This window comes from Saimiri boliviensis, chromosome 18 (genome assembly GCF_048565385.1).
Source record: "Saimiri boliviensis isolate mSaiBol1 chromosome 18, mSaiBol1.pri, whole genome shotgun sequence".
Taxonomy (NCBI): Eukaryota; Metazoa; Chordata; class Mammalia; order Primates; family Cebidae; genus Saimiri; species Saimiri boliviensis.
Window position 1 is genome coordinate 21,674,322 of NC_133466.1, and position 27,608 is coordinate 21,701,929.

At 33.8% G+C, this 27,608-nt stretch overlaps 1 protein-coding gene across 6 annotated transcripts in view; it reads right to left on the reverse strand.

Annotated features, from left to right (window-relative positions):
* The window catches only part of NCAM2 (neural cell adhesion molecule 2), a 504,760-nt gene that overhangs the window by 91,753 nt on the left and 385,399 nt on the right, over positions 1-27,608 (reverse strand). For all 6 annotated transcript variants that reach the window (XM_003934329.4, XM_010344887.3, XM_074389453.1 and 3 more), the window contains 3 exons: positions 27,057-27,244; positions 19,407-19,503; positions 7,188-7,361 (listed from right to left, as the gene is read on the reverse strand). In XM_003934329.4, coding sequence (XP_003934378.2) covers positions 7,188-7,361; positions 19,407-19,503; positions 27,057-27,244 — 459 coding nt within the window. The remainder of the gene's footprint in view (positions 1-7,187; positions 7,362-19,406; positions 19,504-27,056; positions 27,245-27,608) is intronic.

A 27,608-nucleotide genomic window follows, 5' to 3' on the forward strand; every position in this document is an offset into this window, starting at 1 on the left:
TGAAAAAAGTTTGGAATTATACACAATAATACAGCATGTACATAATCTTAATTACAGTGTTTACAAACTAAATATTATATTGCAAGCATAACCTGCAAAGACACATTGAAAGTTTAGTGGAACTCTGCATTGAAAAAAATTTAAAAAATACAACTGTGTAGGTATTTCCTAATTATAGTCAGCTATTTCTCTTTTCAATTTCTGAAAATAATAAAAACTAATAGTTTCCAATAAAAGTAATAGTTTCCAATAAAACAAAAACTTAGAAATTAATAGCTTCTAATGAAAGTTGTATTTAGAAAATGCTATTATTTTCAAAGAAAAAAATCTCTCTCTTATTTTCAGGAAGAGAGAGACATTCTACTATAACCTTGGGTCTTACAAAGTGAAACACAATACTTTTGATTGGGATTGAAAAGACTTCGCTCTGTGATTCTAGTTTGCTAAATATTTCCCCAAACAAAATTAAAACAGATTACCTTATTTGAGAGAATTGTTTGATGCTCCATTTAAAGGTACTTATTTATTTTTATTTTTAATGCTTTTAAAGACAGTATCTTGCTGTGTTGTCCAGGTTGGAGTGCAGTGACACGGTCCTGTTTCTCTGCAGCCTTAAACTCTTTGGCTCAAGTGCTTCTTCTGCCTCAGCCTCCTGAGAAGCTGAGACTACTGGCCCATTCCTTCATACCCAACCACTAAAAAATATTTTTTTAGAGAGAGCTGGGGTCTTGCATTGTTGCCCAGACTGACCTTGAACTCCGAGCTTCAAACAATTCTCCTGTAGCTTCCCAAAATGCTGGTATCACAAGTGTGAGCCACCACGCCTGGCCTGATATTTTAAGATATTGATATTATCATTTTTATTAAGAAAGCTGAAACAAAGTGTAGCTATTTGTAAGGTTAGTATTTTCTCTTTATTAAGTGCCCAGTGAAGTGTATGGAGCCCATAAAATGTTATATGGTTTGTCAATGAATAGCTCCTGTAGCTTCTCTAACCAAAAAGTCTTGCTACACCTGTGATACATGTTTCTCACTCAAGACGAAGAGACTGACAGACATTCTATAACTGAATAGTTTGAGTTGTTGATATTTGATTTATTCACAATTTCTTACAATTTGAAAATCAGTTTCACGTCACATCATGGTTGATAATTAGTATGGCTTCAGCTAAATCTTCAAAAAGAATATAATAACAGACCTGGATTCCCTTGTACCTTAAATCTAGGACCAGGTGCACAGTGAGAAGCTGAAATAAATAAGAATCTGTTAGTGATTTATTTAAGATTAGAATCTACTAACAGGAGAATTTTTATGTAAAAATTTTCCTCCTAAATAGCACTGCAATCCAACAAGAGCTGATATTTATTTCTGAGTGGTGATATCTGCAATTAGAAGTAGACATATCAATAAGTATATTAAAAATTATATATATATATATATATTTACTAAGAAGGAAAAGTAACTAAACATTAAATTCCTATAAATTAGAATAAATAAATAAAGCTGTTCAGAGGAAAAAGATAGCTGAAATTTTGAGACCATGTGTATCTACATTTTCAGAGATAAACCTAAATCTATCTTCTAACAAATGCTTCAATTACAATGAGTATAATAGTGCTTACACAGATCTCTTAAAGTTTAAGATATATGATTAACATAACCTATGATTTATAAAACAAAGGCACAAACAAGCTTTTCCTTAGTATTCAAATATGTGTGTGTGTGTGTGTGTGTGTGTGTGTGTGTGTGTGTGTTTGTGTTTTAAATATGCATACTGATTTTCAACAGTATGTTCTCCTAAACAGCCAGAAAAACAAGCCTTCAAAGTATACCTAGAAACTATGGTATATCATTTTCAAAAATATTTTCAAATCCACTGATTATCTCACAGAAAAGGAAGGCAAACTCTGAAACATCAAAAATGAATTGTATGGAGAGACCGGAAGCTAGAAGAACAGCCATATAACTGTTTTTTCCATAAACTGTGGCAGTTTTGTTGAATATATCCCTGGTACTCAGATTCTCAGAGGTTTTGCATGGGTCTTTGATGTAGAAGATTGGTTTTGAATGGCTTCAGTGGGATAAAAAAAATATTCAAAATCAGTAGATGAAGTGGGGATCCTCGCATAAAATCAGGATCCTTAGTATCCTTGAAAGGAAACAAAAGGGTGTGCTAAACACACACACACACACACACACACACACACACACACAGAGTTTTGGTGGGGGATTAGATAAATACTTCTTCGAAAATTCATAACTACTGATTGCTCACATAGTATAAATTGCTCACGTAATTGATGTGGTGAGCCTGATGTTTCTCAATACAATAGAGGTTGGAAGAAATGAGTAACATTTCTGGCATGGCCCAGTGGAAGAATTACAGTGAAGTCTCCTGGTTTCTTGATCAAGGTAATGTTATGTGCAGGGCAGAGTTGTATACCTTAAAAACAAAAAACAACAACAACAAAGACAACTCCCGGCATGCCACTGGAGCCTGAACTGTAGCTCACTACATTTGCTGACTTCTGCTTCATCTCCACTCTTTCCAAAAATGTGTTAATCTCTCATAAACACTTTGAACCTTAGTTTCTGTTTGAAAGTTGCTTCTGGCCAGGCGCAGTGGTAATTAAAGAAATCCTGCTGAAGTAAAGAGTGAGGAGGTGTCTAAAGAGCTCAAGCTAAACAGCATCCCATGAAGAATATCCTGCCTCCTAAAAGCCTTCTAGTGTGCTTGCACTACAGTCACACATCCCCAAGGGGCAGGTACTTAGATGCCCATCCCACAAAAGGCAGGTGACAGCAACAGCCCAACGAGTTCTACAGAACCTTAGCTTCTGTTTGAAGGTTGCTTCTGGCCTGGTGCTGGGTACCATAATCCCAGCAATTTCAGAGGCCAAGGTGGGCAGATCATGAGGTCAAGAGATCGAGACCAGCCTGGCCAACATGGTGAAACCCCGTGTCTACTAAAAACACAAAAATTAGCTGGGCTTGCTGTGTGCCTGTAATCCCAGCTACTCAGGAGGCTGAGGCAGGAGAATTGCTTGAACCCAGGAGTGCGAGGGTGCAGTGAGCAGAGACTGCTATTGCAGTCTAGCCTGGCAACAGAGGGAGGCTCCATCTCAGGAAAAGAAACACACACACGCACACACACACACACACACACACACACACACACACACACACATATCTGGCGTCACCGGCAGTCATTCATTGTGGGGGAAGAGGGAATTTTCCTGTTAGAGCACTTTCAGGACTGATTGTGAAAGCATGCTATAGGTAGTTAAAAGAATAATTCTGGGCAGTGTTAAAAGGACCTAAGTCAGTCAGATGGGAAAATATGAGTAAGATTGAAATGTTACTTTAAAGGATATAGTGACTCACTGAAATCACAGGAACACAATGAAAATATGTTCGATTAAAATAGACTGTTTACGTCAAAACTATGATACATGTTTCAATAATCAAATCATTGCTGCCAATTTATAGTACATATAACTATGCTTATTTGTAACACATTTCATGTATCTATATGCAAAAATCATTTGTTATTCTTATGAATATCTTTACAAAATAGTACATCTCTTTCCTAAAAAAATAATAAGTCCCAGACACACATATCTTACAATGCTAGGAGTGGTCCTAACGGAATCAGTCAGCTTCTTTCCCAGGCTACCCACTGCATTTATATTGTTCTTTTAGTCATTATTTATATTCATTCCTGCTATACAAATATGGAGTCTACACTAAGAAATCCTTAAAAACTTCATTTTCCCCAAACATCATTTTATATATAAATGAGATCACATAATCATTTGAGATATAAAGTATAAATGCAGCAATAAATAAATCAGATTACATAGGCACCAGCACAGTGATAAGAAACTATATGGAGACTGAGGGGGCATGTTGCTGCAGTGCTAGAATTTTCAACTGAGACAATTCATAGAGAGAAGAAAAAATACATCAAACAGTAAACATCTGAGAAAAAGCACCTTCGGCAAGGTTAAAGAAGAAGAGGCTAAATTAGGTTTGCAACACCAGCCTTGAGAGCCAACTACCATGCACCCTGACCTTCCCATTCCCCATATTGTAAGCAGAAAACTGAAAGGAGAAAAAAAAAGGTTGATGAAACCAGTAAGTCTTCCACCCAGAAGAAAGTGTAGTGATGTTCCTCCTCCCACTAAGTGAAGATAAGCCCAAGAGGTTAACAGAATCCACTGAATTTTTTGGCACAAGAGATGAGAAGAGAGATCTGATATTTGCATCTCAATTTGGACTTCTGTTTTTATAGAGGATTCATCTACTATGTCTCTTTGAAATGCAGAAAAAGAAAACTTGAGGAAGAGATCAGCTGTGAAGTAATGCAGTTTTTCACATCTTAGCTAAGTGAAAATGTGGAACATTTCTCTTGGTCTAGGGTATATTGCATAAAGTTGGTGGGCGACAGTCACACTTAAAAGAAATTCTGCTGAAGTAAAGGGCGAGGAAGTGTCTAAAGAGCTCAAGCTAAACAGCATCCTATGAAGAATATTCTGCCTCTTAAAAGCCTTCTAGTGTGCTTGCACTCCAGTCACATATCCCCAAGGGGCAGGTACTTAGATGCCCATCCCACAGAGGGCAGGTGACAGCGACAGCCCAATGAGTTCTACAACACCAGAACCATAAGAGGTATTTGATCTCTTTCACCTTCCCAAGAAATGTATTTCATGTCACCATTAAGCTCCCCAGGTTGAGGTCTATCGTTCATGGAGGTCAGAGACAATGAATGTGAAATTAAACATTATTATAAGTTTTAAATTGTGCAGGACTGACTTTATTCTGTAAGGCAGCTATGCTCACCACTATACCACCAATGCTGAATTGCTTTTTTCTATTACTTGGAGATGCCAAATATATTATTAAATAACTGAAAGGGAGAATAAAAAAGAAGGGCTTAAAGTAGTAGTAAAATTTAAAATTCATGTCTATACTGCACTGAGTTGAGATCATACAATGGTTTGACTACATGACAGTAACTTGATTTTAAGGTACTCATTCACATACGTATGGAAGATGAGTTAACAATGGAAACAGAAAAAAAGTACTAATGCAGTTATTTTCCTGAAATCACTGTGACAAATCTCTAGCCACAAGACTTTAGAGTATTTTATTCTCACTGGCAAGCTTTAAACTGTCCCAGTCTGAAGCTATTAAACATTCTATTCAGGCCAAGCATGGTCGCTCACTTTAATCTCAGCACTTTGGAAGGCCAAGGCTGGCGGATTGCAAGGTCGGGAGTTCCAGACCAGCCTAGCCATTATGGTGAAACCCTGTCTCTACTAAAAATACAAACATTTGCCAGGCATGGTGGCGGATGCCTGCTACTCAGGAGGCTGAGGCAAGATAATCACTTGAACACAGGAGGTGGAGGTTAAAGTGAGCCGAGATTGCACTACTGCACTCCAGCTTGGGACACAAAAAAAAAAAATTCTACACTTAAAAAAAAAAAAAAAATTCTATTCATGCAATTTCCCTAGTTCGTATTCTAGATTCATCAAACAAGTTTCTGACTCTCATTTTGTATCCTAAATAATATACCAACAGGTAAAATATGTGCTTATATAGACTCTGAATGTTCTAATTTCTGTGACAGTATTTCTCATTTTAAAGTAACTAATGTGCTTTGTTATTATGTTTCAGTTTTATAAGCATAGTAATCTGCCTCTGACAGATGGATACATGAGATACAATGTCAGGATTTTTACCTTGATCAACTTGGCCAGATCAAGGTCACTATAAATTCTCCATGATGCTGCAGCTTTGTAAGAAGTCCGGAGGCAGTCTATTAACCTTTTCCTGGGTTTGGCAGGGCTAGGGTGGGGCAGCACTTTTGTGCTGTGTTCAATTTCTATAAAATTCAGACTTAATATTAATTTTCTGCATGGTTGCCTTGAGCACAAACACTGAGTTTTATACAGTTTAAGAAATGATGTATTTTCTCTTTCTGTTTTTCACCTAGCATCCTCCTTTTCTTTTTCTCACTTTTAATAAAACAAAACAAAACAAATTAAGTAGCACAATATTCCAGCATCCAGGTTAATAAAATTTTTTAAAAACTATAGTCTTTGGTCCCACTTACTCACTGATTTTGGGGCACTGACTTTAAAAATCTCTCCTGAACCATGTAACCTTCACAGAAAATACAATCCAAGTGTTTCACCAATGAAATAATATGAGCTCATCAGTTTGAGGACATTATTTGAAGTATATGGTACATGATAAATGACCAATTAATGTTTCTGATACTTCTATCCAAAACCCATATTACCCTCAGTGAAAGCTAAAACAGTAGGTGTCAACACAGATGAGACCAGGATGATTTCATTTGCTTTCTCTCTATGTTCACCAGGATTGGTTCCCTGTTCCCTTCTCAGGGAGGCTCTTGCTTTTTACTGAACCCTACATATGTGTTAGGGTCAAGGTAGGTTTCTTATAAAACAGATCAAAGGAGCATTAATTTCCTAACCATTTTATGCCACGCTTTTGGAACACTCAATATGGTTCTTTGTCTTAAACAACAGAGTCTAAGATTGGTAATTTCATATTATTTCCTGTTTTAGTTTTGTCTCTTCCTAATGAGAAAACAAACTACATTTTCACAAGATGATGACATTTTACATAAGTGAAAAGAAATTCTGTGAATTATTTTAATTTTTTAATAGAAATGTAAAAGTGAATATAAATATAAAAATACAGAAAGTAAATATAAATATATAAAATCATATAGATTTTTGTAGCTGGCTTCATGAGTATACAAGGCACCTACGTTTTGCAGTTTCACTTTCACAACTACTTTTGAGAGAAATATTAATAAATGAAACATGAACACACATTTCATAAAAGCCATCCATCATATCCAGTTTGTGAGCAATTGTTGTAAAGTAACTTTTTTCCTCAGAATTCTGCTGATTCTCAGAAATCAGAACTCTGCTGATTCTACTAGGCTCTTTCATTTTTACTGAAGATGGAAACTACTCACTCTGTATTAGAATTATTATCAAGAAGAACAGGGTGCAGGAAATATCATCCCAACACCACTTTATCAAAAGAAAAGAAAATGCTGCAGGAAATGGAAAAACCTAATCATACAGGTATATTGAAGCTCAGTTTGAATTAATCAACCTAGTTTGAAATTATGGACTCACTTTGAACTCCATGGGAGCGTACTATTTTCCAGATTTCTGACGCCACTTCTTTGACATCCACTTGATAATGATGAATAGGCACGCCTCCGTGGGAGTCCGGTTTGTTGAAAGAAACCTTGGCTGTGGTCTGTGACAGCTCTATGATCTTCACTCCATAGGGACTGGATGGCACATCTATGGACAAACAAGTATAAAGAAAACATAACTAATGGAATGGGAATGGCCATTATTAAGCATATGGTGTTACGAGAACTAGAAACTAAGGAAAATTGCTACCTGTATCACTTAATATGCTTGGTTTACAGAACTTACATAAACACCTGAAAGTTCTCTTGAAATTACAAGAAAGTACACACAAGTCAATTTTTATTACCACAGAAAGTAGATAGCAAAACAAAAACCACATTTCAATTATTGAGGGAATATGTTACTTCTGCTTTTTCTATACAACATAAACATTTTATTGAGGTGCAGGAAAACAATTTCATGTGCGTTTGAGAGAAAAAAAATAAAACAGATAAAGAGGGTAGTTAAAATGTTAGAATAAATAAATTAATTATTCAACCATCACCATAAATAATGATGTCTTATGAAAATACGAAATGTATATTCTTTGCATTCACCACAATTATGTTACTAAACTGTAGCTAAGTTTCAAGAAAAATGTCAGTATTATGTACTAAATAAGACTGCAAAATATTTGGTCTAATTTCATTTATATATTATCCAATTAAATTAAAAGTTTAGCTGAGATATTGAAATAATATTCCCATGTTTTCAAAATAGCTATAAAATCCTTCTTGTGTGTGTTATTTTAATCTATCCATTACTTACATTATTTCAAGCAGGCAGCATTAGGAAAAAAAATCTCAGTGAGGATATAACTGAAAACTCTACTCCAGGAACATCAAAATTTAGAGACACATTAACATTAATTTCTCTATTAATCTCTTCCTCTTTTGTCCATGTTACATTAGAAATAATCTTAAACTTTGGGAAAAAATTAAAAATGAATATAAATTTTTTTCAGAGAGAAAAAAAAATATGACATGGCTTGGCTCCATGTCCCCACCAAAATCTAACCTTGAATTTTCATCCCTATATTCTCCGTGTGTCAAGGGTGGAACGAGATGGAGGTAATTCAATCATGGGGGCAGCTTCCCCATGCTATGCTAGTGATAATGAATGACTCTCACTAGATCTGATGGTTTTATAAATGTCTGGCATTTGCCCTGCTGGCATTCACTCTGGCCTGCCTCTCTCTGAAGAAGGTGCCTGCTTCTCCTTTGCCTTTTGCCATAATTGTAAGTTTCCTGAGGCTTCCCAGGATTGCAGAACTATGAGTAAATTAAATTTCTGTCCTTTATAAGTTATTCAGCCTCAGATATTTTTTTCATAGTGGTGTGAGAATGGGCTAATTATATATAAATAACTTGACTGACAAATATGCAGTATGTGTGAATTTCAATTGGCATATCAATCAAGCATTTATATAAAATCTTAAATTGGGTTTGAGCATGGTGGCTTACACCTGGAATCCTGTAATCCCAGCACTCTGAGAGGCTGAGGTGGCTAGATTACTTGAGGTCAGGAGTTTGAGACCAGCCTGGTCAACATGGTGAACCCCTGTTTATGCAAAAACACAAAAATTAGCTGTAATCACAGCTGCTTTGGTTGGTGAGGCAGGAGAATCACTTGAACCCTGGAAGTAGAGGTTGCAGTGAGTAGAGATCACGCCACTGTACCCCAGCCTGGGCAACAGAGCTAGGCTCTATCTCAAAAATAAATGAATACAAATAAAAACAAAAATCCCAAATGGCAGTCAAATTCAAACGTACTTTATTTGCTGGAATTAAAAAAGGTCACTGTAGGTCACATAATAATGTGCCTTATAAATGGTACTGAGCAAGAGCCAGGAGGACAGCTTTATGGCCTTTTCTATGTGAATACTGTAAATAAATGCCACAGTGTATATTTCAACTCTAATTAATAACTGTAAATTATTTAGAGAGTGTATGAATTACATTATGTTACAACTCTAAGGTTCAGAAACACATGCAGAATACTGATGCATACAAAAGTCTTAGAACTACTAAAATCATATCTGAAAATACAAATTTTAAGATATCTACATAATGTTTTTAAGCTTTCAAATATTCTTATAATTTTCATGTTTCCTTAATCTCCTGATTAATCTGCATGTCTTTTCAGCTGCAGGTTTGATCCAAAATTTATTTGTAGGTTTTGTCCAAAGTACAGGAGAAACGCAAACAAATGCACATAGACCCTTTTAAAAAATTGTAAATTCTTCAGTCTGTGCTGAGTGGCTGACTCTCTGAAGTCCAATGGGTCTAAGCTGGATGTCAGAGGAGTTACACTCTAGTTTGGAGATATGTGTCAAAAGTGAAGGTGGTATACTCTGGGAGATGAGAGGGAGATATTATTGTCTTGGGATCCCATCTTTGAATATATGGCATAAACATGACTGTTTGTTTTTACTCTGACTGCAGAGGTTGCACCATTCACCAAGCTGTTCACCCTGTCATGGTGCACCTGCAGAGAAAGAAGACCCTTTTTTTTTTCAGCACAAAGACACTGTCATCAAAACATGGGCCAGTGACTAGCTTCTTCTAGCTGTATAGTCTAATTTCAGATCTGCTGACATTATTCTAGCCTTTTATTTATAATATTTCCTCTGGCCTCTTATTTCCATTATTTCGCTCAAAGCAAAAGCATGCCTTTGACTTTTAATTCTCTTTCTAAATATTGTTTTATATTCTGGTTTTATATGTCCAACTGTCAACTGACTACTAAATTATAAGTTTCCTGAAGAAAGAGACAAAACATTTTGCAAACACACATTCACACATACCTATTTATATATGCATACACATAGATACATGTAACACTGAGTAAAGTGACTGGAATATACTACGTTCTCAGAAAATATTTGATGAATTAAGCATTTCAGTAATTAAAAATAATATATAAACATTATTTGAAGTCAGAGTTTGAGACCAGCCTGGTCAACATGGTGAACCCCTGTTTATACAAAAGCAGAAAAATTTGCTGTAATCACAGCTGCTTTGGTGGGTGAGAACATGTCCAAGTGAATAGTGTCAAATGTGCCTAGAGTCAACATCTCTAATTCTTCTCCTCAATTTCTGATCATTCTGTAATTGCCTTCACCCTTGATTCCTATCTATTGACATCACAGTAAGTGAGAACACTATTTTAATAATTCCTGCATTATAATCCTTGTATCTATTTCTTCCTTCCCATTTCCTCTGTTACTTCCCCTGCCCTGGCCTTATCTGACTGTGCCTGTAATTCCATTAGTGGCTCTTGGCTTCCTTTTGTATTAGAGTTCAACAAAAACGTCAATGCATATGGTATCGAAATGCAAAATCAATCTTTGTAAAGAACCGCTGTGATCACATCACTTCCCTGGGAATGGTATTCAGGAGCTTCATTTTCTTTACAACATTAGTCTCAGTTTTTTCAGTCTCATACTCAGGATCCTGGATTATCTAATGCAAAGATCCGGGTCTATTTTAAGGACTTTCAGACAGAGCTCAGTATTTCAACTGAGGCCCGTGGAAGTTGAGTTTCACACACTGTTATCCCTTCATTGTTACCACGTTTTTCTAAACTATTTCCTAACATCTTTTATTGCTAATATTGATGAATACCACTCACCACTTAATGAATACATGAATGAATGAATGAATAGAAAAGCAACTGTGCAAACATTTGTTGAATCCCCCTTTCTCTTCGCCTCTACTATTGTTGGATTATGAGACTGGATATGTCATGAGAGTTTATGGATTCAAGCCCTGGCCTCGCCAGTTTGGTCAAATAAAGCCTTGTACCAGTTACTTAATCTTTTCACATTGCAGTAGTTTTCTCTCTCAAATGGATATTAGAATAGTATCACTGCTAATGTTGTTGGAAATATTAAGTAATGTTGGGCACCTAGACTCTAGAATATATTAAAACTGTTAGCAAATGTCAGTCATTGTAATTTTGATATCCCTCCCTGATCACCATCCTCCTTCTATTACATACTTTTGTACCTATTGACATGTGTCAATATTTTAGTCAAATATTAGGCAATGGATACAACATCGAAGTTCAGCTCAGAATTTTTTGATGTGTGTAATGGCAAGGAACTGGTGGCATGATCTAGGAGTCAGATAGGTACAAACTCCGGAGTCACTGAATGAACTTCAGCATATCAAATCCCCAGAAGTTATTCATCTTGCTTAACTGAAACTTTTCACTGTTTGTCTAACCTCTTACCATTTCTCCCACTCTCCAGCCCCTGGCAATCACCATTCTGCTCTCTGTTTCTATGAGTTTCAGTGGTTTTAGAATTCCACATATAAGTGACATCATGCGGTACATCTTTATATTGTGGCTATCTTGGCTATTGTGAGTAATGCTGCAATGTAATCAGTACCTTGAAGAGCTATCACCTCTTGATTAACTGATAATGGAAGCCTATCTTCTCATTTTCCAAGTCTAAACCTTCTATCTCTAAATGACATGACTTTTCCTTTTGTCTTCTCCAACGTTTTCTTTATCAGATAGCTCTTTTCTTCCCTTTTCTTCTTCTTTGGAAATTTATTCTTCTCAGTCTTATTATGGTGAATTATAAAGATCCCTTAAATAACATTTTTTTTTTTTCAATCCCACTGTCTTCTCAGGAAACATACTCTACTTTTGTTCCTTGTTACTGTGTTTTAATAGGTTATTACTAATTTCAGGCCCAACATACTTATTTCTGAGAATTTGGTCTCCTAGCATGCATGGTTCATAGATATGAACTGTGCTCTTTTTCCACATATGAGGCTGCGGTGCTGCTAAACTTATTCCCAGGAATCTGAAAAGTTTGGTATTTGTAAACTCTCTTTAAAAGGAAGCGCTAGCATGAATATTATTCTAGAATAGTGTTTGAAACCCTTTCCTAGATATTTTCTATTAACAGACAGAATCAAACTCTATCATCTAAGATACTCCTGATTATCATAAGAAATTGCTGCTCTAGTTCTGAGTTTCATGTAGTGAACTTAGAATGAAAGGCATGTGTACGCAGTTTAGAATGACAGAGGGGTTTGAATGTCAGTCCCACTTTTCTCAGGAGGTGCACATGGTCTACAGGTGCTGCAGATACAAGTGAGGTTAGCACCCCAACTCTCCACTCCGGTCTATTCATCCCGTTTCTGGGGTGGTGTGGCTGTGATTATGAGCGGAAGAGTAACTTGGCAGCGGGGCTTCCTGACCTCTAGTTAGTCATTGCAGACTCGGCATGCAGACCGTGCTGATGGTATTTTGTGACACTGAAGGTGGAGTATTGGTGGCTGTCTTTGGTCTTGTCTTTTCTCTGGCCTTTCCAATCATTTTATAATCATTATTTTCCCCTAACAAATCATTTTCTGCTTGATTTCTTTATCAATCTCTGTCTGGTAAAAGTCTCAAATCCTAAAAGAATTGGAACATAAGTAAGTGAATTTCCTAGGTCCAGTAACACTGTCACCTGCAGTGTCACCGTAATTGCTTGAACCTCAGGGACTCTATGCTGAGATAGGTTCTATCTACTTGTGTTTTTGAGTGGCTATCTTAAATCTATAAGGTTTTATAAACTTTTTTTTGGTTTTAATTGTGCTGTGGTTTGAATGTTGGTTGCCCTCCAAATTTTCTATGTTAAATATATTATTAAGAGGTGGGGGTCTTTTGGGATGTGATTAAGTTATGAGGCCTTCACTCTCATGAATAAAATTAGTGCCCTCATAAAAGAGACGGAATGAAATGTTTGCCCTTTTCACCATGTAAAGACACACAGAAGGCACCATCTATAACAAAATAATTTGGTTATTGGACCCCTCACCAAAAACCAAATATGATGGTGCCTCGATCTTGAATTTCCCAGCCTCTAGAACTGAGAGTAATAGATCTATGTTGCTAATACATTACAGAGTCTAATATATTTTGCTATAGCATCCAGAACAGAGCAAGAAAAATTGTGAGCTTAATCTAGTATTATAGAAAACCTGCAACACATCTGAAATGCTGTGAATTCTTTCTCATTTCACTTCTCACCTAGTGTTTTCCAACTTTCAAATCCAAATTATTATTTAGATTTTTTTCACAGTATTTGACTAATTATATTTACATTTATCCTTCAAAGTAGATTCACTATCTCCCTGAATAATTTTTTGTTATGTTTTTAAGTCTATGGATTAAACTGAAGTAGTCCAGAGATGTGACCTTGATTTTCCAATTTCTACCTCTAATATTCTCCAAAGAAGTGTTAATTCATTCCCAACGTGTCAATGGAAATTATTTCTTCCAAACATGATTATGTCTTCAACCTTCTCACAAGTCATGGACACCTAGGTTCACTTATGTTTCAGTATTGGGCATTTCAACAGCGGCTCATAAGCAAATCAAATATAATACAGTGAACCCTTCAAACATTCAAACATTCAATTTAAAACTACTATGAGCCAGAAAAAAGTTTTGAATAGTCAACATTACTTTAAAATGTTTGATTTTAAATTTATATATTTTAGATATTTGGAGAAATTTGGAAATGGGCAGTTGTGTCACATTTTATGCTATGGTGAAATCTGTCTCTAGAACACCACCACCAAGATAATTTTCTAAGATATATGAATCATGTTGCTTTACGACTAAAAAATCTCCAAATTTCCCTCCTTGCATACCAGACAGAATGTAAACATGATAAATGTTTTTAAGATCTATAATTTAATTTTTCTCTACCTCTCTATTCTCATTACCTATCACTGGTATCCTAACACAATATACCCTTCCAGTCTTCCATTAAATGCCTTCCTCATTAACAGTCTTCCTCCTTTCAGAGCACAGTGCCTTTTTACAAGTGTTACCTTGATGATTATTGGAGTCTTTCCCTTTCTTCTTCTCTGGACATGTTTCTCCTCACTCTTTCAGACTCAATTCAAAAGTGGACACCTGTTGAATAACTCATTTGACACCTTTTCCAAGAACTCTAATCAGAATTCATTTTTTCCCTCAAACCTTTGATTTACATTTCTATAGCAACCTTATCTTTTGAACTCTAACTTAGGTAAAAGAACAGATGCCATATATTATTTATCTCCAGATTCCCAAGTTGGAGAACAGTGTCTGGCACCTACTAGAAATTCACTGTATTTTTTGAGTGAGTGAATTAAAAAAATGATTGGAAATTAATGCAAGCATGGATTCTCTAAAAATAATGTCAAGTTATCCTGATTTCCCTTTTTTCATAGCAATATGAGAATGAGAAAATCAATAATATGTTTCAAATAGTTTCAGAATATTACTATTTGATTAATTAGTTCTGAAAAAAAATCAGGATGTAGACTTTTCCAGACTTTACCTAGCATTATATTTAGGTGAAGAAAGCGTGATATTGAATGAACTAATTTTAACATGCTTTCAAGTGTTACGGAGCAAGAGTCTGGCTAAGATATAATAGAGGTACACAGTCCAGTAGATCGGCCATAATTCCATATCTTTAGAATTCTGTTCAATTGATCCAGTTTAACCTGTTAGAAGATCTCTGTTCTCAAGGATGACTTATACAGGCTTATCCTGACTATGGTGAAACTACAGATGAGTGCTTCGTGATACTGTACTTGTGCCTTAAATCAATCCTGAAAATAGAGCTAAAATACTGAATTTGACAGGGTTTCAGAAGGTTAAAAAATGAGTCAAAACTGACAAGATGAGATTTAGTAGGGGTAAGTATAGAGGCCTGAACCGAGGTTAAAAAATCAGTTGTGAAGCCCAGTGTCAGAGATCTCCCTTAATAGTGGTTTGTGTAAAAAATCGGTAGGACAAGCACCTAAATGGAAAACAATGGTAAAAATAAAATGAAATTTATATTATTTAATAGAAACAACGTTTAGAATAAGTAAGGCCATTTTCTCATTTTACTAAGCCTTGGTCCATGATGTGTAGATTTACATATAATAACTAAAGAGGCATTAAGATACTGACTTCTACCCAAAAGAAAAGTGATCACTATGAACTGTAGTTTGGCCATAATAATACTCACCTAATACTTGTTGAGTACTTGCCAAGTGCTGAGTGTATGAATGAATGAACTCAGTTGGCTGTCACAGTACTGTTATCAGGTAAATCTTGGAATGACTTCACAGAAACTCTTAAGAGGGCTGAGGCTCTCATTCCCCAGGGTCTGCACATATTCCCTGATGACAGCTTACAGTCAAGTCCCTCCCACAAAATTCCCCAGGAGAAGGTAACTTTATCAGAAAGATGCATCAATTCATGTAGCAAAAGCAGGATTATTTTATTTGGGATTAAGGTTTAATGTAAAAAGTTTAACAGTCAAAACTTAAATATCACAATGGTGAAATGAATTAAGAAATTAAAAATATATAAATGGAATCACTTGATAATATTTAAAATGTAGGTAATGATCTTTCAAGAAAAGAAATAATCACTATGCATACAAATATACAGAATGCCTTGTCATATAATCATCTTTTGGAAGTAGAAAATAATAGGGAAAAATAAAACCATATAATCAAACTTTTATTTAGCCTTATGTGCTGAGTAACTTTAATTTGATCTGCAATACGTAGTTCAATCCAAACAGAGAATGTTTCCTACTAGAAAGCAGGATCATCATCTAGGAGGCAGACTTTAAAAACCAACTTATGGTGAATCTTAAAATATATATGTATCTCTCACTCTCTATTATTTCTAGTTAACATTTTGATTAAAAGTTAAGAAAACAAAATTATCAAGCACATATGTGAAATAATTTATATTTCTATAACAACATAGAAATATTACTTCTTTCACAATTTTCTAAAGACAGAGGAGATAGGTAAAAGAAGACTACATCAACTCTTGCTCATGAATAGGAAGTCAGGGTTTAACGGAAAGACTTTGCTTTGTGTTCACTGACTTAAACCAAATACATATGCTTATTTTATTTCCATTTAAAACTGTTTTATTTTTATAGATTTAGGGGGTTTTGTTACAAGCCCATATTATGAATTGGTAAAGTTTTTATTTTTAGTGTATCCATCTCCAGAATATTGAACATCGTAACCCAAGAAGTAACGTTTCAACCTTAGTTTCTCTCTAAGCCTCCCACCTTTCGGAGTCTCCAGGGTCTATTTTTCCACATGGGTACACACTGTTTAGCTCTCACTTACAAGTGAGAACAAGGCTATCTGAATTTCTCTTTTTGAGTTATTTCCCTTAAGTGAATGGCCTCTAACAGCCTCCTTGGGTGGCTGTTTCTGTCTTGGCATGTGTGTGTTCTTTTTACCTTGCCTGGCCCCCAACACTCAACATTGGACCCGTGCAACGCTGCCAACACTCCGTCCACTCCATTCACTCTGCTCAGGCTTTGACACCCCTGTGCCAGGCTTCTGCACTACACTTTACTCCCACACAGGTGCCTACCTGGTTCCGATGTAGGGCTTAATCATTAAAAAGGCAAAAGGTAAGGAAGGAAGAAAGGAGGAAGGACAAATGGGAGGAAAAAAGGAAAAAAAGATTTTTGAATGCTGAAAAAGTAAATTTTCCCTATACTACTACTAAATGTGTACAACACTTTCACACTAACTGTTGGTTCCCAAATTATTCCCTTCAGAAGTAAGGTATTCTGTTACACTGTAAAATACTGTATGCCAAAAGGCCAATGAAATATTGAAATGTGATATCTGCATATATTTGAAAATATTTATGTATTTTTATATAATATTTTTCTTATATCTTATTTAAAATCCCAGTAAACTTTCAGTGTTTGGATTCTGCAGGACAGAGTAAGTTTTCTACCAAATACTAGTATTAAATAAGGGTCCCATGAAATAAATCATATATATAAATGGTGATGTTTAAATGTATGTTTCCCATCTAAGGCTGAGTGTCTGAATCATTTTTACATCTTCATTACACTCTCAATTGAATCCAGCTTTTTCTAAAACAAATTCTTAGCCTGAAATTGTATAAAATCTGGAATATTAGGAGAATTTCAGGAAAGTATTAAAAAGCTTTCCAATATTTTCTAACTCAGCCTAAATGAAAAAAATTTAATTTTTGTTAAGGTTGGACAGAAGAAAACTCACTAATCTAATATATTCATTAGAAGGATAGGAATTGAATATATTTGTCGGTGAACAATATTGTAGTAAGTATTGTGAAGATGAAAGTACATGCACATTAAATATTACCTGTGAATTTCATGGAATTATTTAATCCTAATCAATATAATATTTTAAATACTGAATATTAATACCCCCCTAAAAATTGTGATAGAAAAACACATCGTTTATAAAAAAGCAATATATAATATTGGAAAAATATTAATATTTATATATGTATATCGATCATATATCTATTTATAAAAATATGTATTAAAGAAAGGTTCCATAATTTCCTAAGGCTTAGAATTAACTAGAGTAGTGAATGCTTCTTATTACTACAGTTGATTCTTTAATTTATTATCAATGTATTTTGGTGATACTTATATACTTCTTTTCTTATAATTTAATTTGCTTGTAAAACAGTGTCTTCGTATTTCTAAACTCACCCTTATCTTGACTTTTTTTTTCTCTCCCTGCCTTATTTTGTCAATTCCTTCAATGTAATCTCTTTTCTTCCTTCTCTATCAACTCAGTAAAACTTGAATTGGAGAATAATAGGTTCCCTAAGTTACACAATAATTTGACATTATTAGCTTAAAAATTTCCCTTTGTGGCCTTTATGATTAATGGCATTAATATTTAGAATATATCTATATAGCAGTAAAAATGAACACCTTTCTGAACTTAATATAAAATTAAAGTTACAGATAAATTTTCTACCTAAAAAGTTTTTAAAATTTCTTCACAGAAGCTTTTCAGTCTGTTAAAATATAATATTACAATAATTTTCTGACATTACCAAGTCTTAGAAGACTGTAAATCACATTTTTCCATGTGAGCTATATAAACTATTTTTTAAAATGTGTTTTAGGATTCCTAATCAGTCTTACAAAACATAATGACAAATTTTATAAATAAGTAAATAAATAATATCTGGATTTCTGGTTTGTATAAATTTTTTTACTCTGTATGTTATTAATTCCATATCTTTAGGCTATAGAGGTAATATATACAACATAAAACATTTTCAAATATTCTAGTTTATATATTATACATACACAATATAAAATATTTTCAACAAATTTATGTAACATTCTATTTTCCTTCAGAATTAAGACAGCTATTTGTACTTTCAAGTCTAAACATTTAAAATAAATTAATTATGTTCATTTTCTCTCAGGGTGTTTTGATTTTTAAACTTTTTGACAGGATTCTGTCTTTATTTGAAATACAATTAGATTTTTTTTTGAAATTGAAATAGTTTATTTCTAGATTTTCTGCTGTGTGCATGTGTGTATGCCCACATGTGCACACTTGTCCTTGGTTAAAACATACACCCAATTTCTTTCACAAATATCTAACTTTTAACATTGGAGGGATTAGAATCAGCATTTGAAGTCAATCCTGATGAGCAAATATATTCTAACTGCTCTCTATACAGCAGATACAATGGTTTCAAGTTTTAAATGTGGTTTATTCTTTAAAAAAATAATCTGTATTGTTACTTATAAAAATGTAAACGATACTCTCTTCTAACATTTAAAATAACATGATACCCACTTTTTACAAGTTCATATTTTTGTTATAGACATGCTGAAGTTCAAGGTTTTGAAAATAATTTTACGAATGCAAAATTGTACATATTTATGGGGACAAGTGACAATCTGATATAAGCTTACAATATGTAATGATCAAATCTGAGTAACTGGCATGTCTGTACGTTCACACATTAGTCATTTCTTTGCACTGGAAACATTCCAAATCTATTCTTCTATTTTGAAATATACAATAACTTATTATTAACTGTTATAGCCCTAATATACTACTGAACAGTATATTTTATTCTTTGTAATCAACTGTAGCTTTGTGCCCCTTGAGTAACCTCTCTTTATACCCTCCTTCCCAATATACTTCCAAGCCTCTGGTAACCAAGGTCTAACTAATACCTCCAAGAGATCCATTGTTTTAGCTCCCAAATATAAGTGAGACTACATTATCAACTTAAATTTTCATTTGCTTTCAGAAATATTGTGTGAGAAGTCAAAAATTATTGTGCTATACTTACCAGCCAAAGCAAGAATATATTCTTGAAATCTTGTTCCTATACGATTAGTGGCTGTGCAATTATAGCGTCCAAAGTCATTGTCAGATGTAGGTGCAATCTGAAATAATAATAATAATAAATTACAATTCTAAAACATCACAGAAGTTTTAATATAAACCCTAGTATACCTACTACTTTCACACATGTTTAATTTCTTACCCCACAACTCCTTACCATATATTTTTAATTTTCTTTATTAAGCATCATTAAATAATATAAATCCTTTTATGATGTATCCATGAACCTATAATATCCATAGGGCTAGGCAAATCAGAGTTTATCTATTAATTCATTACATAAGCAAATGGCACCACTTTGATGTATCTATTACATAGCAAAACCATTAGATCTACATATATGTAAAGCTCAGCTAGTACACAGCTTTAAATATATATATATATACACACTCACGTATATATACACATACACAGACACACAGACACACAGACGACACACAGACACACACACACACACACACACACACATATATATAGTTTGCAATCAATGTAAGTCTATACTTGAGAATAGGAAGCCTGTAATAAAAGCATTGTTAACCGTTTTGTATGTTTTGGCCTCAGACCAGTTTAATTTAAAGTTCAAGAAAGACTTCAAATATGTTATATTTATCTCCCTTTTTTGAGTTTATTGAACATATAATACAAACTTATCTCAAAATAATAAGTGCTATTTATGACAAACTCACAGCGAATGTCAAACTGAATGGGCAAAAGCTGGAAGCATTCCTTTTGAAAACAGGCACAAGACAAGGATGCCCTCTCTCACCACTCCTGTTCAACATAGTATTAGAAGTTCTGGCCAGGGCAATCAGGCAAAAAAATAAAAATAAATAAATAAAGGAATTCAAGTAGGAAGAGAGGAAGTCAAATTGCCTCTGTTTGCAAATGACATGAATATATATTTAGAAAACTCCATTGTCTCAGCCCAAAATCTCCTGAAGCTCATAAGCAACATCAGCAAAGTCACAGTAGATACAAAATCAATGTGCAAAAATCACAAGCATTCCTATATAACAACAATAGACAAACAGAGCCAAATCATTAGTGAACTCCCACTCACAATTGATACAAAGAGAATAAAATAGCTATGAATACAACTTACAAGAGATATGAAGAACCTCTTCAAGGAGACCTACAAACCACTGATCAAGGCAATAAAAGAGGACACAAATGGAAAAGCATTCCATGTTTATGGATAGGAAGAATCAATATAATGAAAATGGCCATACTGCCCAAAGTAATTTATACATTCAATGCTATCCCCATCAAGCTATCATTGACTTTCTTCACAGAGTTAGAAAAAAAATGATTTAAATTTCATATCAAACCAAAAAAGAGCCCATATAGCCAAGATAACCACAAGCAAAAACAGCATTCTTAATGAAATCTTTCCAGGAACATATTGTGCAAGAAAATGTTGTTCTTGGGCAAGAATCCACATAGACAGGCACTTTTCTTGCTATCTAATAACAGTATCTTGCCTCCATTTCTATTCAGTTCCTATCATTCTTTTTCATTCTAGGTAGAAAACAGCTGACCTCTCTCCTTACACATTTAAAATCCATAATTAAGTTAACCTTCGGGGATTCTATTGGTGAACACTGAGACAAACCCTGTGATTCTAATGTACAGAAATTCTGAAGTATCAATTTAGATAAGAGATTTGATGGTAGTAATAGATATAATTTTCAATCTCAGTAACTATTATTAAGAGAGAATATGCTTACAAGAGTTGCTGTTAATTTCAACTCTATCCCAAAAGAGGGAAAAATGATTTTGTGGTAATGGGAGGCTATTAACTACGAGTGCAATTTTGAGGTCCATTGAAGATGATAATTCTGAAAGAGTACAGAAAAGCTGTGTCATTCATTTTCTAGTCAGCTGTCCATCTAGAGACAGATCACAGGATTAAAACTTAGAATTTTTAATAGTTCTTATATAATTACTGCAAAGTGATTCAAATATTCATTTTCCTCATGTGTAGTTTTTAATAAGCAAGGCTAATTTAACTCTAAAATAATTATTCTAAAAAAGAGATTTAATATCTGATTCTACAGGCATATGAAAAAGTCATTGGCAAATTCAACAGAGAAGAATGTGTTTATTGAATCAATACAATAACGAGAAAGGATAGCCACAACAAAGAAATGTAACTATTGCACAGCTCCTTAAGATTAATAATTTAAACAGAGCCATTTTCATTGGAACAATTTCTTAAAAGCTCAATTCATTTTTGTTGTTTTTGTTTCTGAGGGTTCAGCTATCAACAGATAAAAGTCCATCTTAAATAAGCAATCCTTTTATCATGCTGTATGCTTAATAAACAAAGAAAACAACTCTCACGACATAGATTAAACAACACGTGTGTGCGTACACACACACACACACACACACACACACACACACGCAGCTTTGGATATAATCTGGCCTAATCATGTACCCTGAAGCTTATTTAATGTATTCTAGGAAGGCAGTATGAAATTAAAGTCCAATAGTGGTTTTTCACTTAAATGCAGCACAACAAAATGTAATATAGCTTTATGAAAATATAAGATAATATAACAAGGCTATATTATAAAGATCATAAAGTAAAAATATTTAAATGTTTAAAATGTGCAAAGCATTGAAAATATTAATTCAGAAAGTACTAGAAACATCTACTTATATAACTGTTTCTTCATAGTTAAATACAGGCATACCTGTTTTATTGTGTGTTTTACTTTATGCTTGAAAGACAGTGCACTTTTTTTTTTTTTTTTTTTTTTTTTTTTTTTTGCAAATTGAAAGTTTGTGGCAATTCTGCATTAAGCAATCTATCAGCACCATATTTTGAAGAGCAGCTGCTCACATCCTGTCTCTGTGACTTTTTGGTAATTATCTCAGTATTTCCAACTTTGCATTGTTATTAAATTTGACATGGTGATCTGTGATCAGTAATTTTTGATGTTACTATTATAACTGTTTTGGGTAACCACAAACTGTGCCCCTAAGACAGTGAACTTAATCGAAAAGTGTTTGTTCTGATGGCGCCCCTGACAGGCCATACCCCCATCTCTCTCCCTCCTCTTACGCTTCCATATTTTGTGAGACAAATAATATTAAAATTAGGCCAAATCATAATCCTACAATGGCCTCTAAGTGTTCAGATTAAAGAGTCATTCTCTTACATTAAATCAAAAGCCAAAAATGATTAAGCTTAGTGAGGAAGGTAAAAGCAAGATAGGCTAAAACAGAAGCCTATAGCAATAAACCTTCAGGTGGTAAATGTGAAGAGATAGTTCCTGAAAAAAATCAAAAGTACTAGACTAGTGGACACACAAATGATAAGAAAGCAAAAAAATCTTACTGATGTTATGGAGAAATATTTGATTGGTCTGGATAGAAGACAAAGCCAATCACAATCATAACACTCCTTAAACCAAAGCCTAAGCCAGACAGAGAGATAACACTCCTCAGTTCTATGAAGGCTGACAGAGGTGAGGAAGCTGCAGAAGAAAGGTTTGGTGCTAGCAGGGGTTAGTTTGGGAGGCTCAAGGGAAGATGCTATGCTTATAACATAAAAATACAAGGTGCAGCAGCAAGTGCTGATGTAGAAGCTTCAGCATGTTATCCAGAAGATCTAGCTAAGATCATTAATGAAAGTGACTACCCTAAAAAATAGAATTTAAAACAGACGAAACAGTTTTCTGCTGCAGGAAGATGCCATCTAGACTTTCATAGCTAGAAAGGAGATGTAAAGAGCAGGCTTCAAAGGAACTGTTGAATCTCTTGTTAGGGGCTAATACAGCTAGTAACATAAGTTCAAGCCATTGTTCATTTATCATTAAAAAAATCCTAGAGTCTTTAAAAATTATGCTAAATCAACTCTGCCTGTGTTCTATCCATGGGAAAACAAAGCCTGGTTAACAGGACATCTGTTTACAGCACAGTTTATTGAATATTTTAGGCCCACTGTTGCGATATAGTGGTGAGAAGAAAAAAAAAATTCCCTTCAAACTAGTCACGCTCATGGACAATGTACCTAGTCACCCAAGAACTCTGATGGAGACATAGAAATATATTTATGTTGTTTTCATGCTGGCTGACCCAAAATCCATTCTGAAGCCCGTGAATCAAGGAGAAATTTTAACTTTCAAGTCTGAATACTTAGGAAACCCATACTGTTAAGGTTACAGATACTATAAACCATAATTGTTCTGATGGATCTGGGAAAAGTCAACTGAAAAATCTTCTGAAAAGATTTCATCATGCTGACACCATTAAGAATATTTGTGAGTCATGGGAGAAAGCGAAAATATCAACTATTAATAGAGTTTGAAAGATGTTGATTCCAACCCTCATGGATGACTTTGAGGGTTTCAAGACTTCCGTGAGGGAAGTAACTGCAGATACGGTGGAAATAGAGAGCTAGAATTAGAAATGGAGCCTGAAGAAGTGAATGAATTGCTGCAATTTGATGATAAAACTCTAACAGATGGGAAATTGCTCTTTATGGAAGAGCAAATAAAGTGGTTTATAGTGGTAGAATTTAATCCTGCTGAAGATACTTGAAAAATGTTGAAATGATAACCAAATATTTAGAATATTACATAAACAATTCACATAAAGCAATGGCAGGGTTTGAGAGGATTGATTCCATTTTTGAAAGATGTTCTGCTATAGGTAAATGTAACAGCATCACATGCTGTTAGCCTTACAGCATCACCTGCTACACAGAGATCTTTCATGAAAGGAAGCGTTAATTAACAAAGTATTTCACTGTTGCCTTATTTTAATAAATTGTCACAGTAAACCCAACCTTCACCAATCAACATTCTGATCAGAAAGCAGCCATCAACATCGTGACAAGACTCTCCACCAGAAAAAAAAAGTTACTACTTGCTTAAAGCTCAAATTATTCCCAGCACTTTTCAGTAATGAAGTATTTTTCAGTTAAGTACATAGATTTTTTATGCATCATTCTTTTGCACACTTAATAGACTATAGTGCCAACATAACTTCTATATGTACTGGAAAACCAAAAATTTGTGTAACTAGCTTTAAAGTGATGTTTAATTTATTGAGGTGCTCTTGGAACTAAACCTGCAATATCTCCAAGGTATATCTATATCCAGCTAAAAATATTCATATTAATTCATGATACTAGGCTTGGACAGAGTATCATGAACTAATAAACATAGTTTTGAATATCTAAATGTAAGTTGAATATATAATATTAATGAAGAAGCTTGGTAGTCTTTTTCTTAAACCTAAAATTACTGATTTCTTCTGTGTATTCCATAATAAGAAAATCATGGACCTAACAGACAGCATCCCTATTTAGGACATCAAACAATGATACAGACAATGCAAAATACAATATTATTCCAACAAACCTATCAGAAAATTATTTCTTCTTTCAACATTTGCCCACATATTGAAAAGCTGTGTAATTTCCTCAGGATGTGGTCAGTTAAAAAAATTAAGTTTTGAAGGTCTTGACCTTTACAGATGCATTTATTGGCAATAACTTAAATAATTTATTTAAAATGTGGTTATAATTTGAAATCCATAATTTTAAATGTTTGAATATATATACTCAAAGAAAATGAAAAACTTTAAAACTCAATTTAATATATTTATTACTGACAACTTTTTAAGCGTAAACTTAATGTTTTCTATATTTCATTTTATATTTTTAAGAATTAGCACAAATGTGAGTTTTATAATAATTATTAAAGAAAAGTAACTGTCTCAAGCATCTGTATACTGATAAGTAAATATTAGCAATGCTAATTGTTGCTTTCTCTTTATGTTATTGTTATTTTGTTATGCTGTGTTTTCAAGTTGTGTTAGTCATGCACATATATTTTTCATTAAGAATTTAATTTGGGAGAGTATACAAAAAAAATGTCTGTTCAAGTTAGTGGCTTAGCCAGTAGATCACCTGGCTGTGTGTTAAGTAAACAGAAACTACTTTTTTTTTTTTTTTTTTAATTTTGGAGTGCAGAGCGACATCTTTAAGGAGAAGTTTAAATAGCATAAACTATATACTATTCGTATGTATAAAATTTTCCTTCACATTAAGTATGTGGAGTTATGAGTTGGCTGAAGAACAAAAACATGCCAAGATGAAGTAAAGCAGAAATTACACGTTAGTCTGTCATTTACTCATAAACTTCAGTCTACCTATTATGGACTGAACTTCCTGCCTCCTCACTCTGCCCATTCATATATTGAAAACCTGACTTCCACTGTGAATGAATTTGGAGACAGGATCTGTAAGGAAGTCATTAAAGTTGAAGGAGGTAATAAGAGTGGGCCCTAATTCAGTAGGACTGGTATTCTTTAACCAGAGGAAGACCCCAGAACTGTGTGCCCACAGAAAAAGGGCATGTGAGGAGGCCACGTACAAGTTCAGGAAAGGGTCCTATATAGAAAGTAACCCTGCAGGCACTATGATATTGAATCTCCATCTTCAGAACTGAAAACATAAATCTCTGTGATTTTAACCGTCCTGTCTATGGTATTTATTACAGTATTCAAGCATACTACATGCTACACAAAATAAGTTAAATCTAATCTGAGCTTTTATCTAAGGTAAAACACATAAAATTTAGGGTAAAACTGCCCATTTTTTTATGAAATTGACATCCCTGTCAAGTCACAAATAGCTAGTTCTTCTAAAACAATTTCAAAGAAATGCAATTACATTAAAATAGATATAGACAAAGTGGTTTAATTACCAACTACTCAGCTATGCAAATGTTTGTGGATGTGATGGCTAAATCATTCTTTCAAACAACTTTTTTTAAGTGTAAATGGCATGAATGGGGATTAATGCAGTAGAGTATTACATGTTATCCTAAAACATGCATTTCATTTAGTTTATGTAAACTGAATTAGTGAATAAAATACAGCAACCTTTCAGCAAACAAAGGTGTGTAAAAAAGATTCCCAATTTTCCTAACAGTATCATAATTTGGAAAGGGTGATGATCGTTTTCATAGATTTGTATGTTTTGGAAATTGGTACACACACACAATCTGCAATTAATAAATAAGAGGCATTTTATTCAAACAGTATGTAAAGGCCAGTTGCTTGCCAATATAAAAGCAATTAAACAAAATCTTATGTTTAGTAATAAAACAAAAGATACTGAACAAGTAAATTTCATCTCTTTAGGAATTTACACTTGCATTGTAAAAATCTAGCCAATAGATAGCATTTATGCCTGCCAAACTGAAAAGAAAATACTATACCCTGTGGAAACAATGAAAGCATCAACACTGAAGAAAAATTTTAGCTCTCAATAACTATTACATTGCCAAATTTTCTTCCTCGATGTTTCCTAATATAATTGTTTTTATTCCCAAAAGTGCATTCATAGAAATCGTCATATTTGGTATACAGCCACAGTTCTATATAAGTGAATAGACATTCATCCACTCATCATTAATGAGCCATGATCCAATGGACCTTTAAGTAAATAACTACAAAATATATACACTACAATTTCTCTCTCCATATATACATGATGATGTTTCAATATATTCTCAAATAGTAGATAGTTGCTAAAATAATACAATGTATTGATGTATACATGTTAACTTACCTCTAATATCATCTTTCTTCCTGTACTATATGTCTTTAAATTGGTCGTGTTTTTAGCAGGTAAGACTAATTTCTCTCTTTTCCAGTGAATTGATGCTGGTGGATTGGATTTCACATCACAACTTATATTGATAGGATTTCCCTCCCAAGAGTAATAAATTGTTTGGTTTGATATAAACTTGGGGGCATCTGTAATACAATATAATAAAATAATTATACACATTTTCTTTAAGTTAAATAATCATTTAACTAGTATAAGCATTAGTAATTTTTACTTGAGTATAAAAAGAAGCCATACTATTCCAAGTTAATACAGGGTATCAGAACTCACAAAAATATGTCAGCTGAATCCATTTATCACATAATTTTAATAGCATTAACATAGAAACACTCATAAATTGCCAGTTATTAAAATATAAGACAACCAGAGTTAAATTTGCTCTTACTAATCTGACAAAAAATCTATTGAATATGTTAATGACTATCTACAAGTTTAGAAACTATTGCTGGAATAAACTAAAGTGAGCATGTAGGATAAAATCTAATTAAAAAA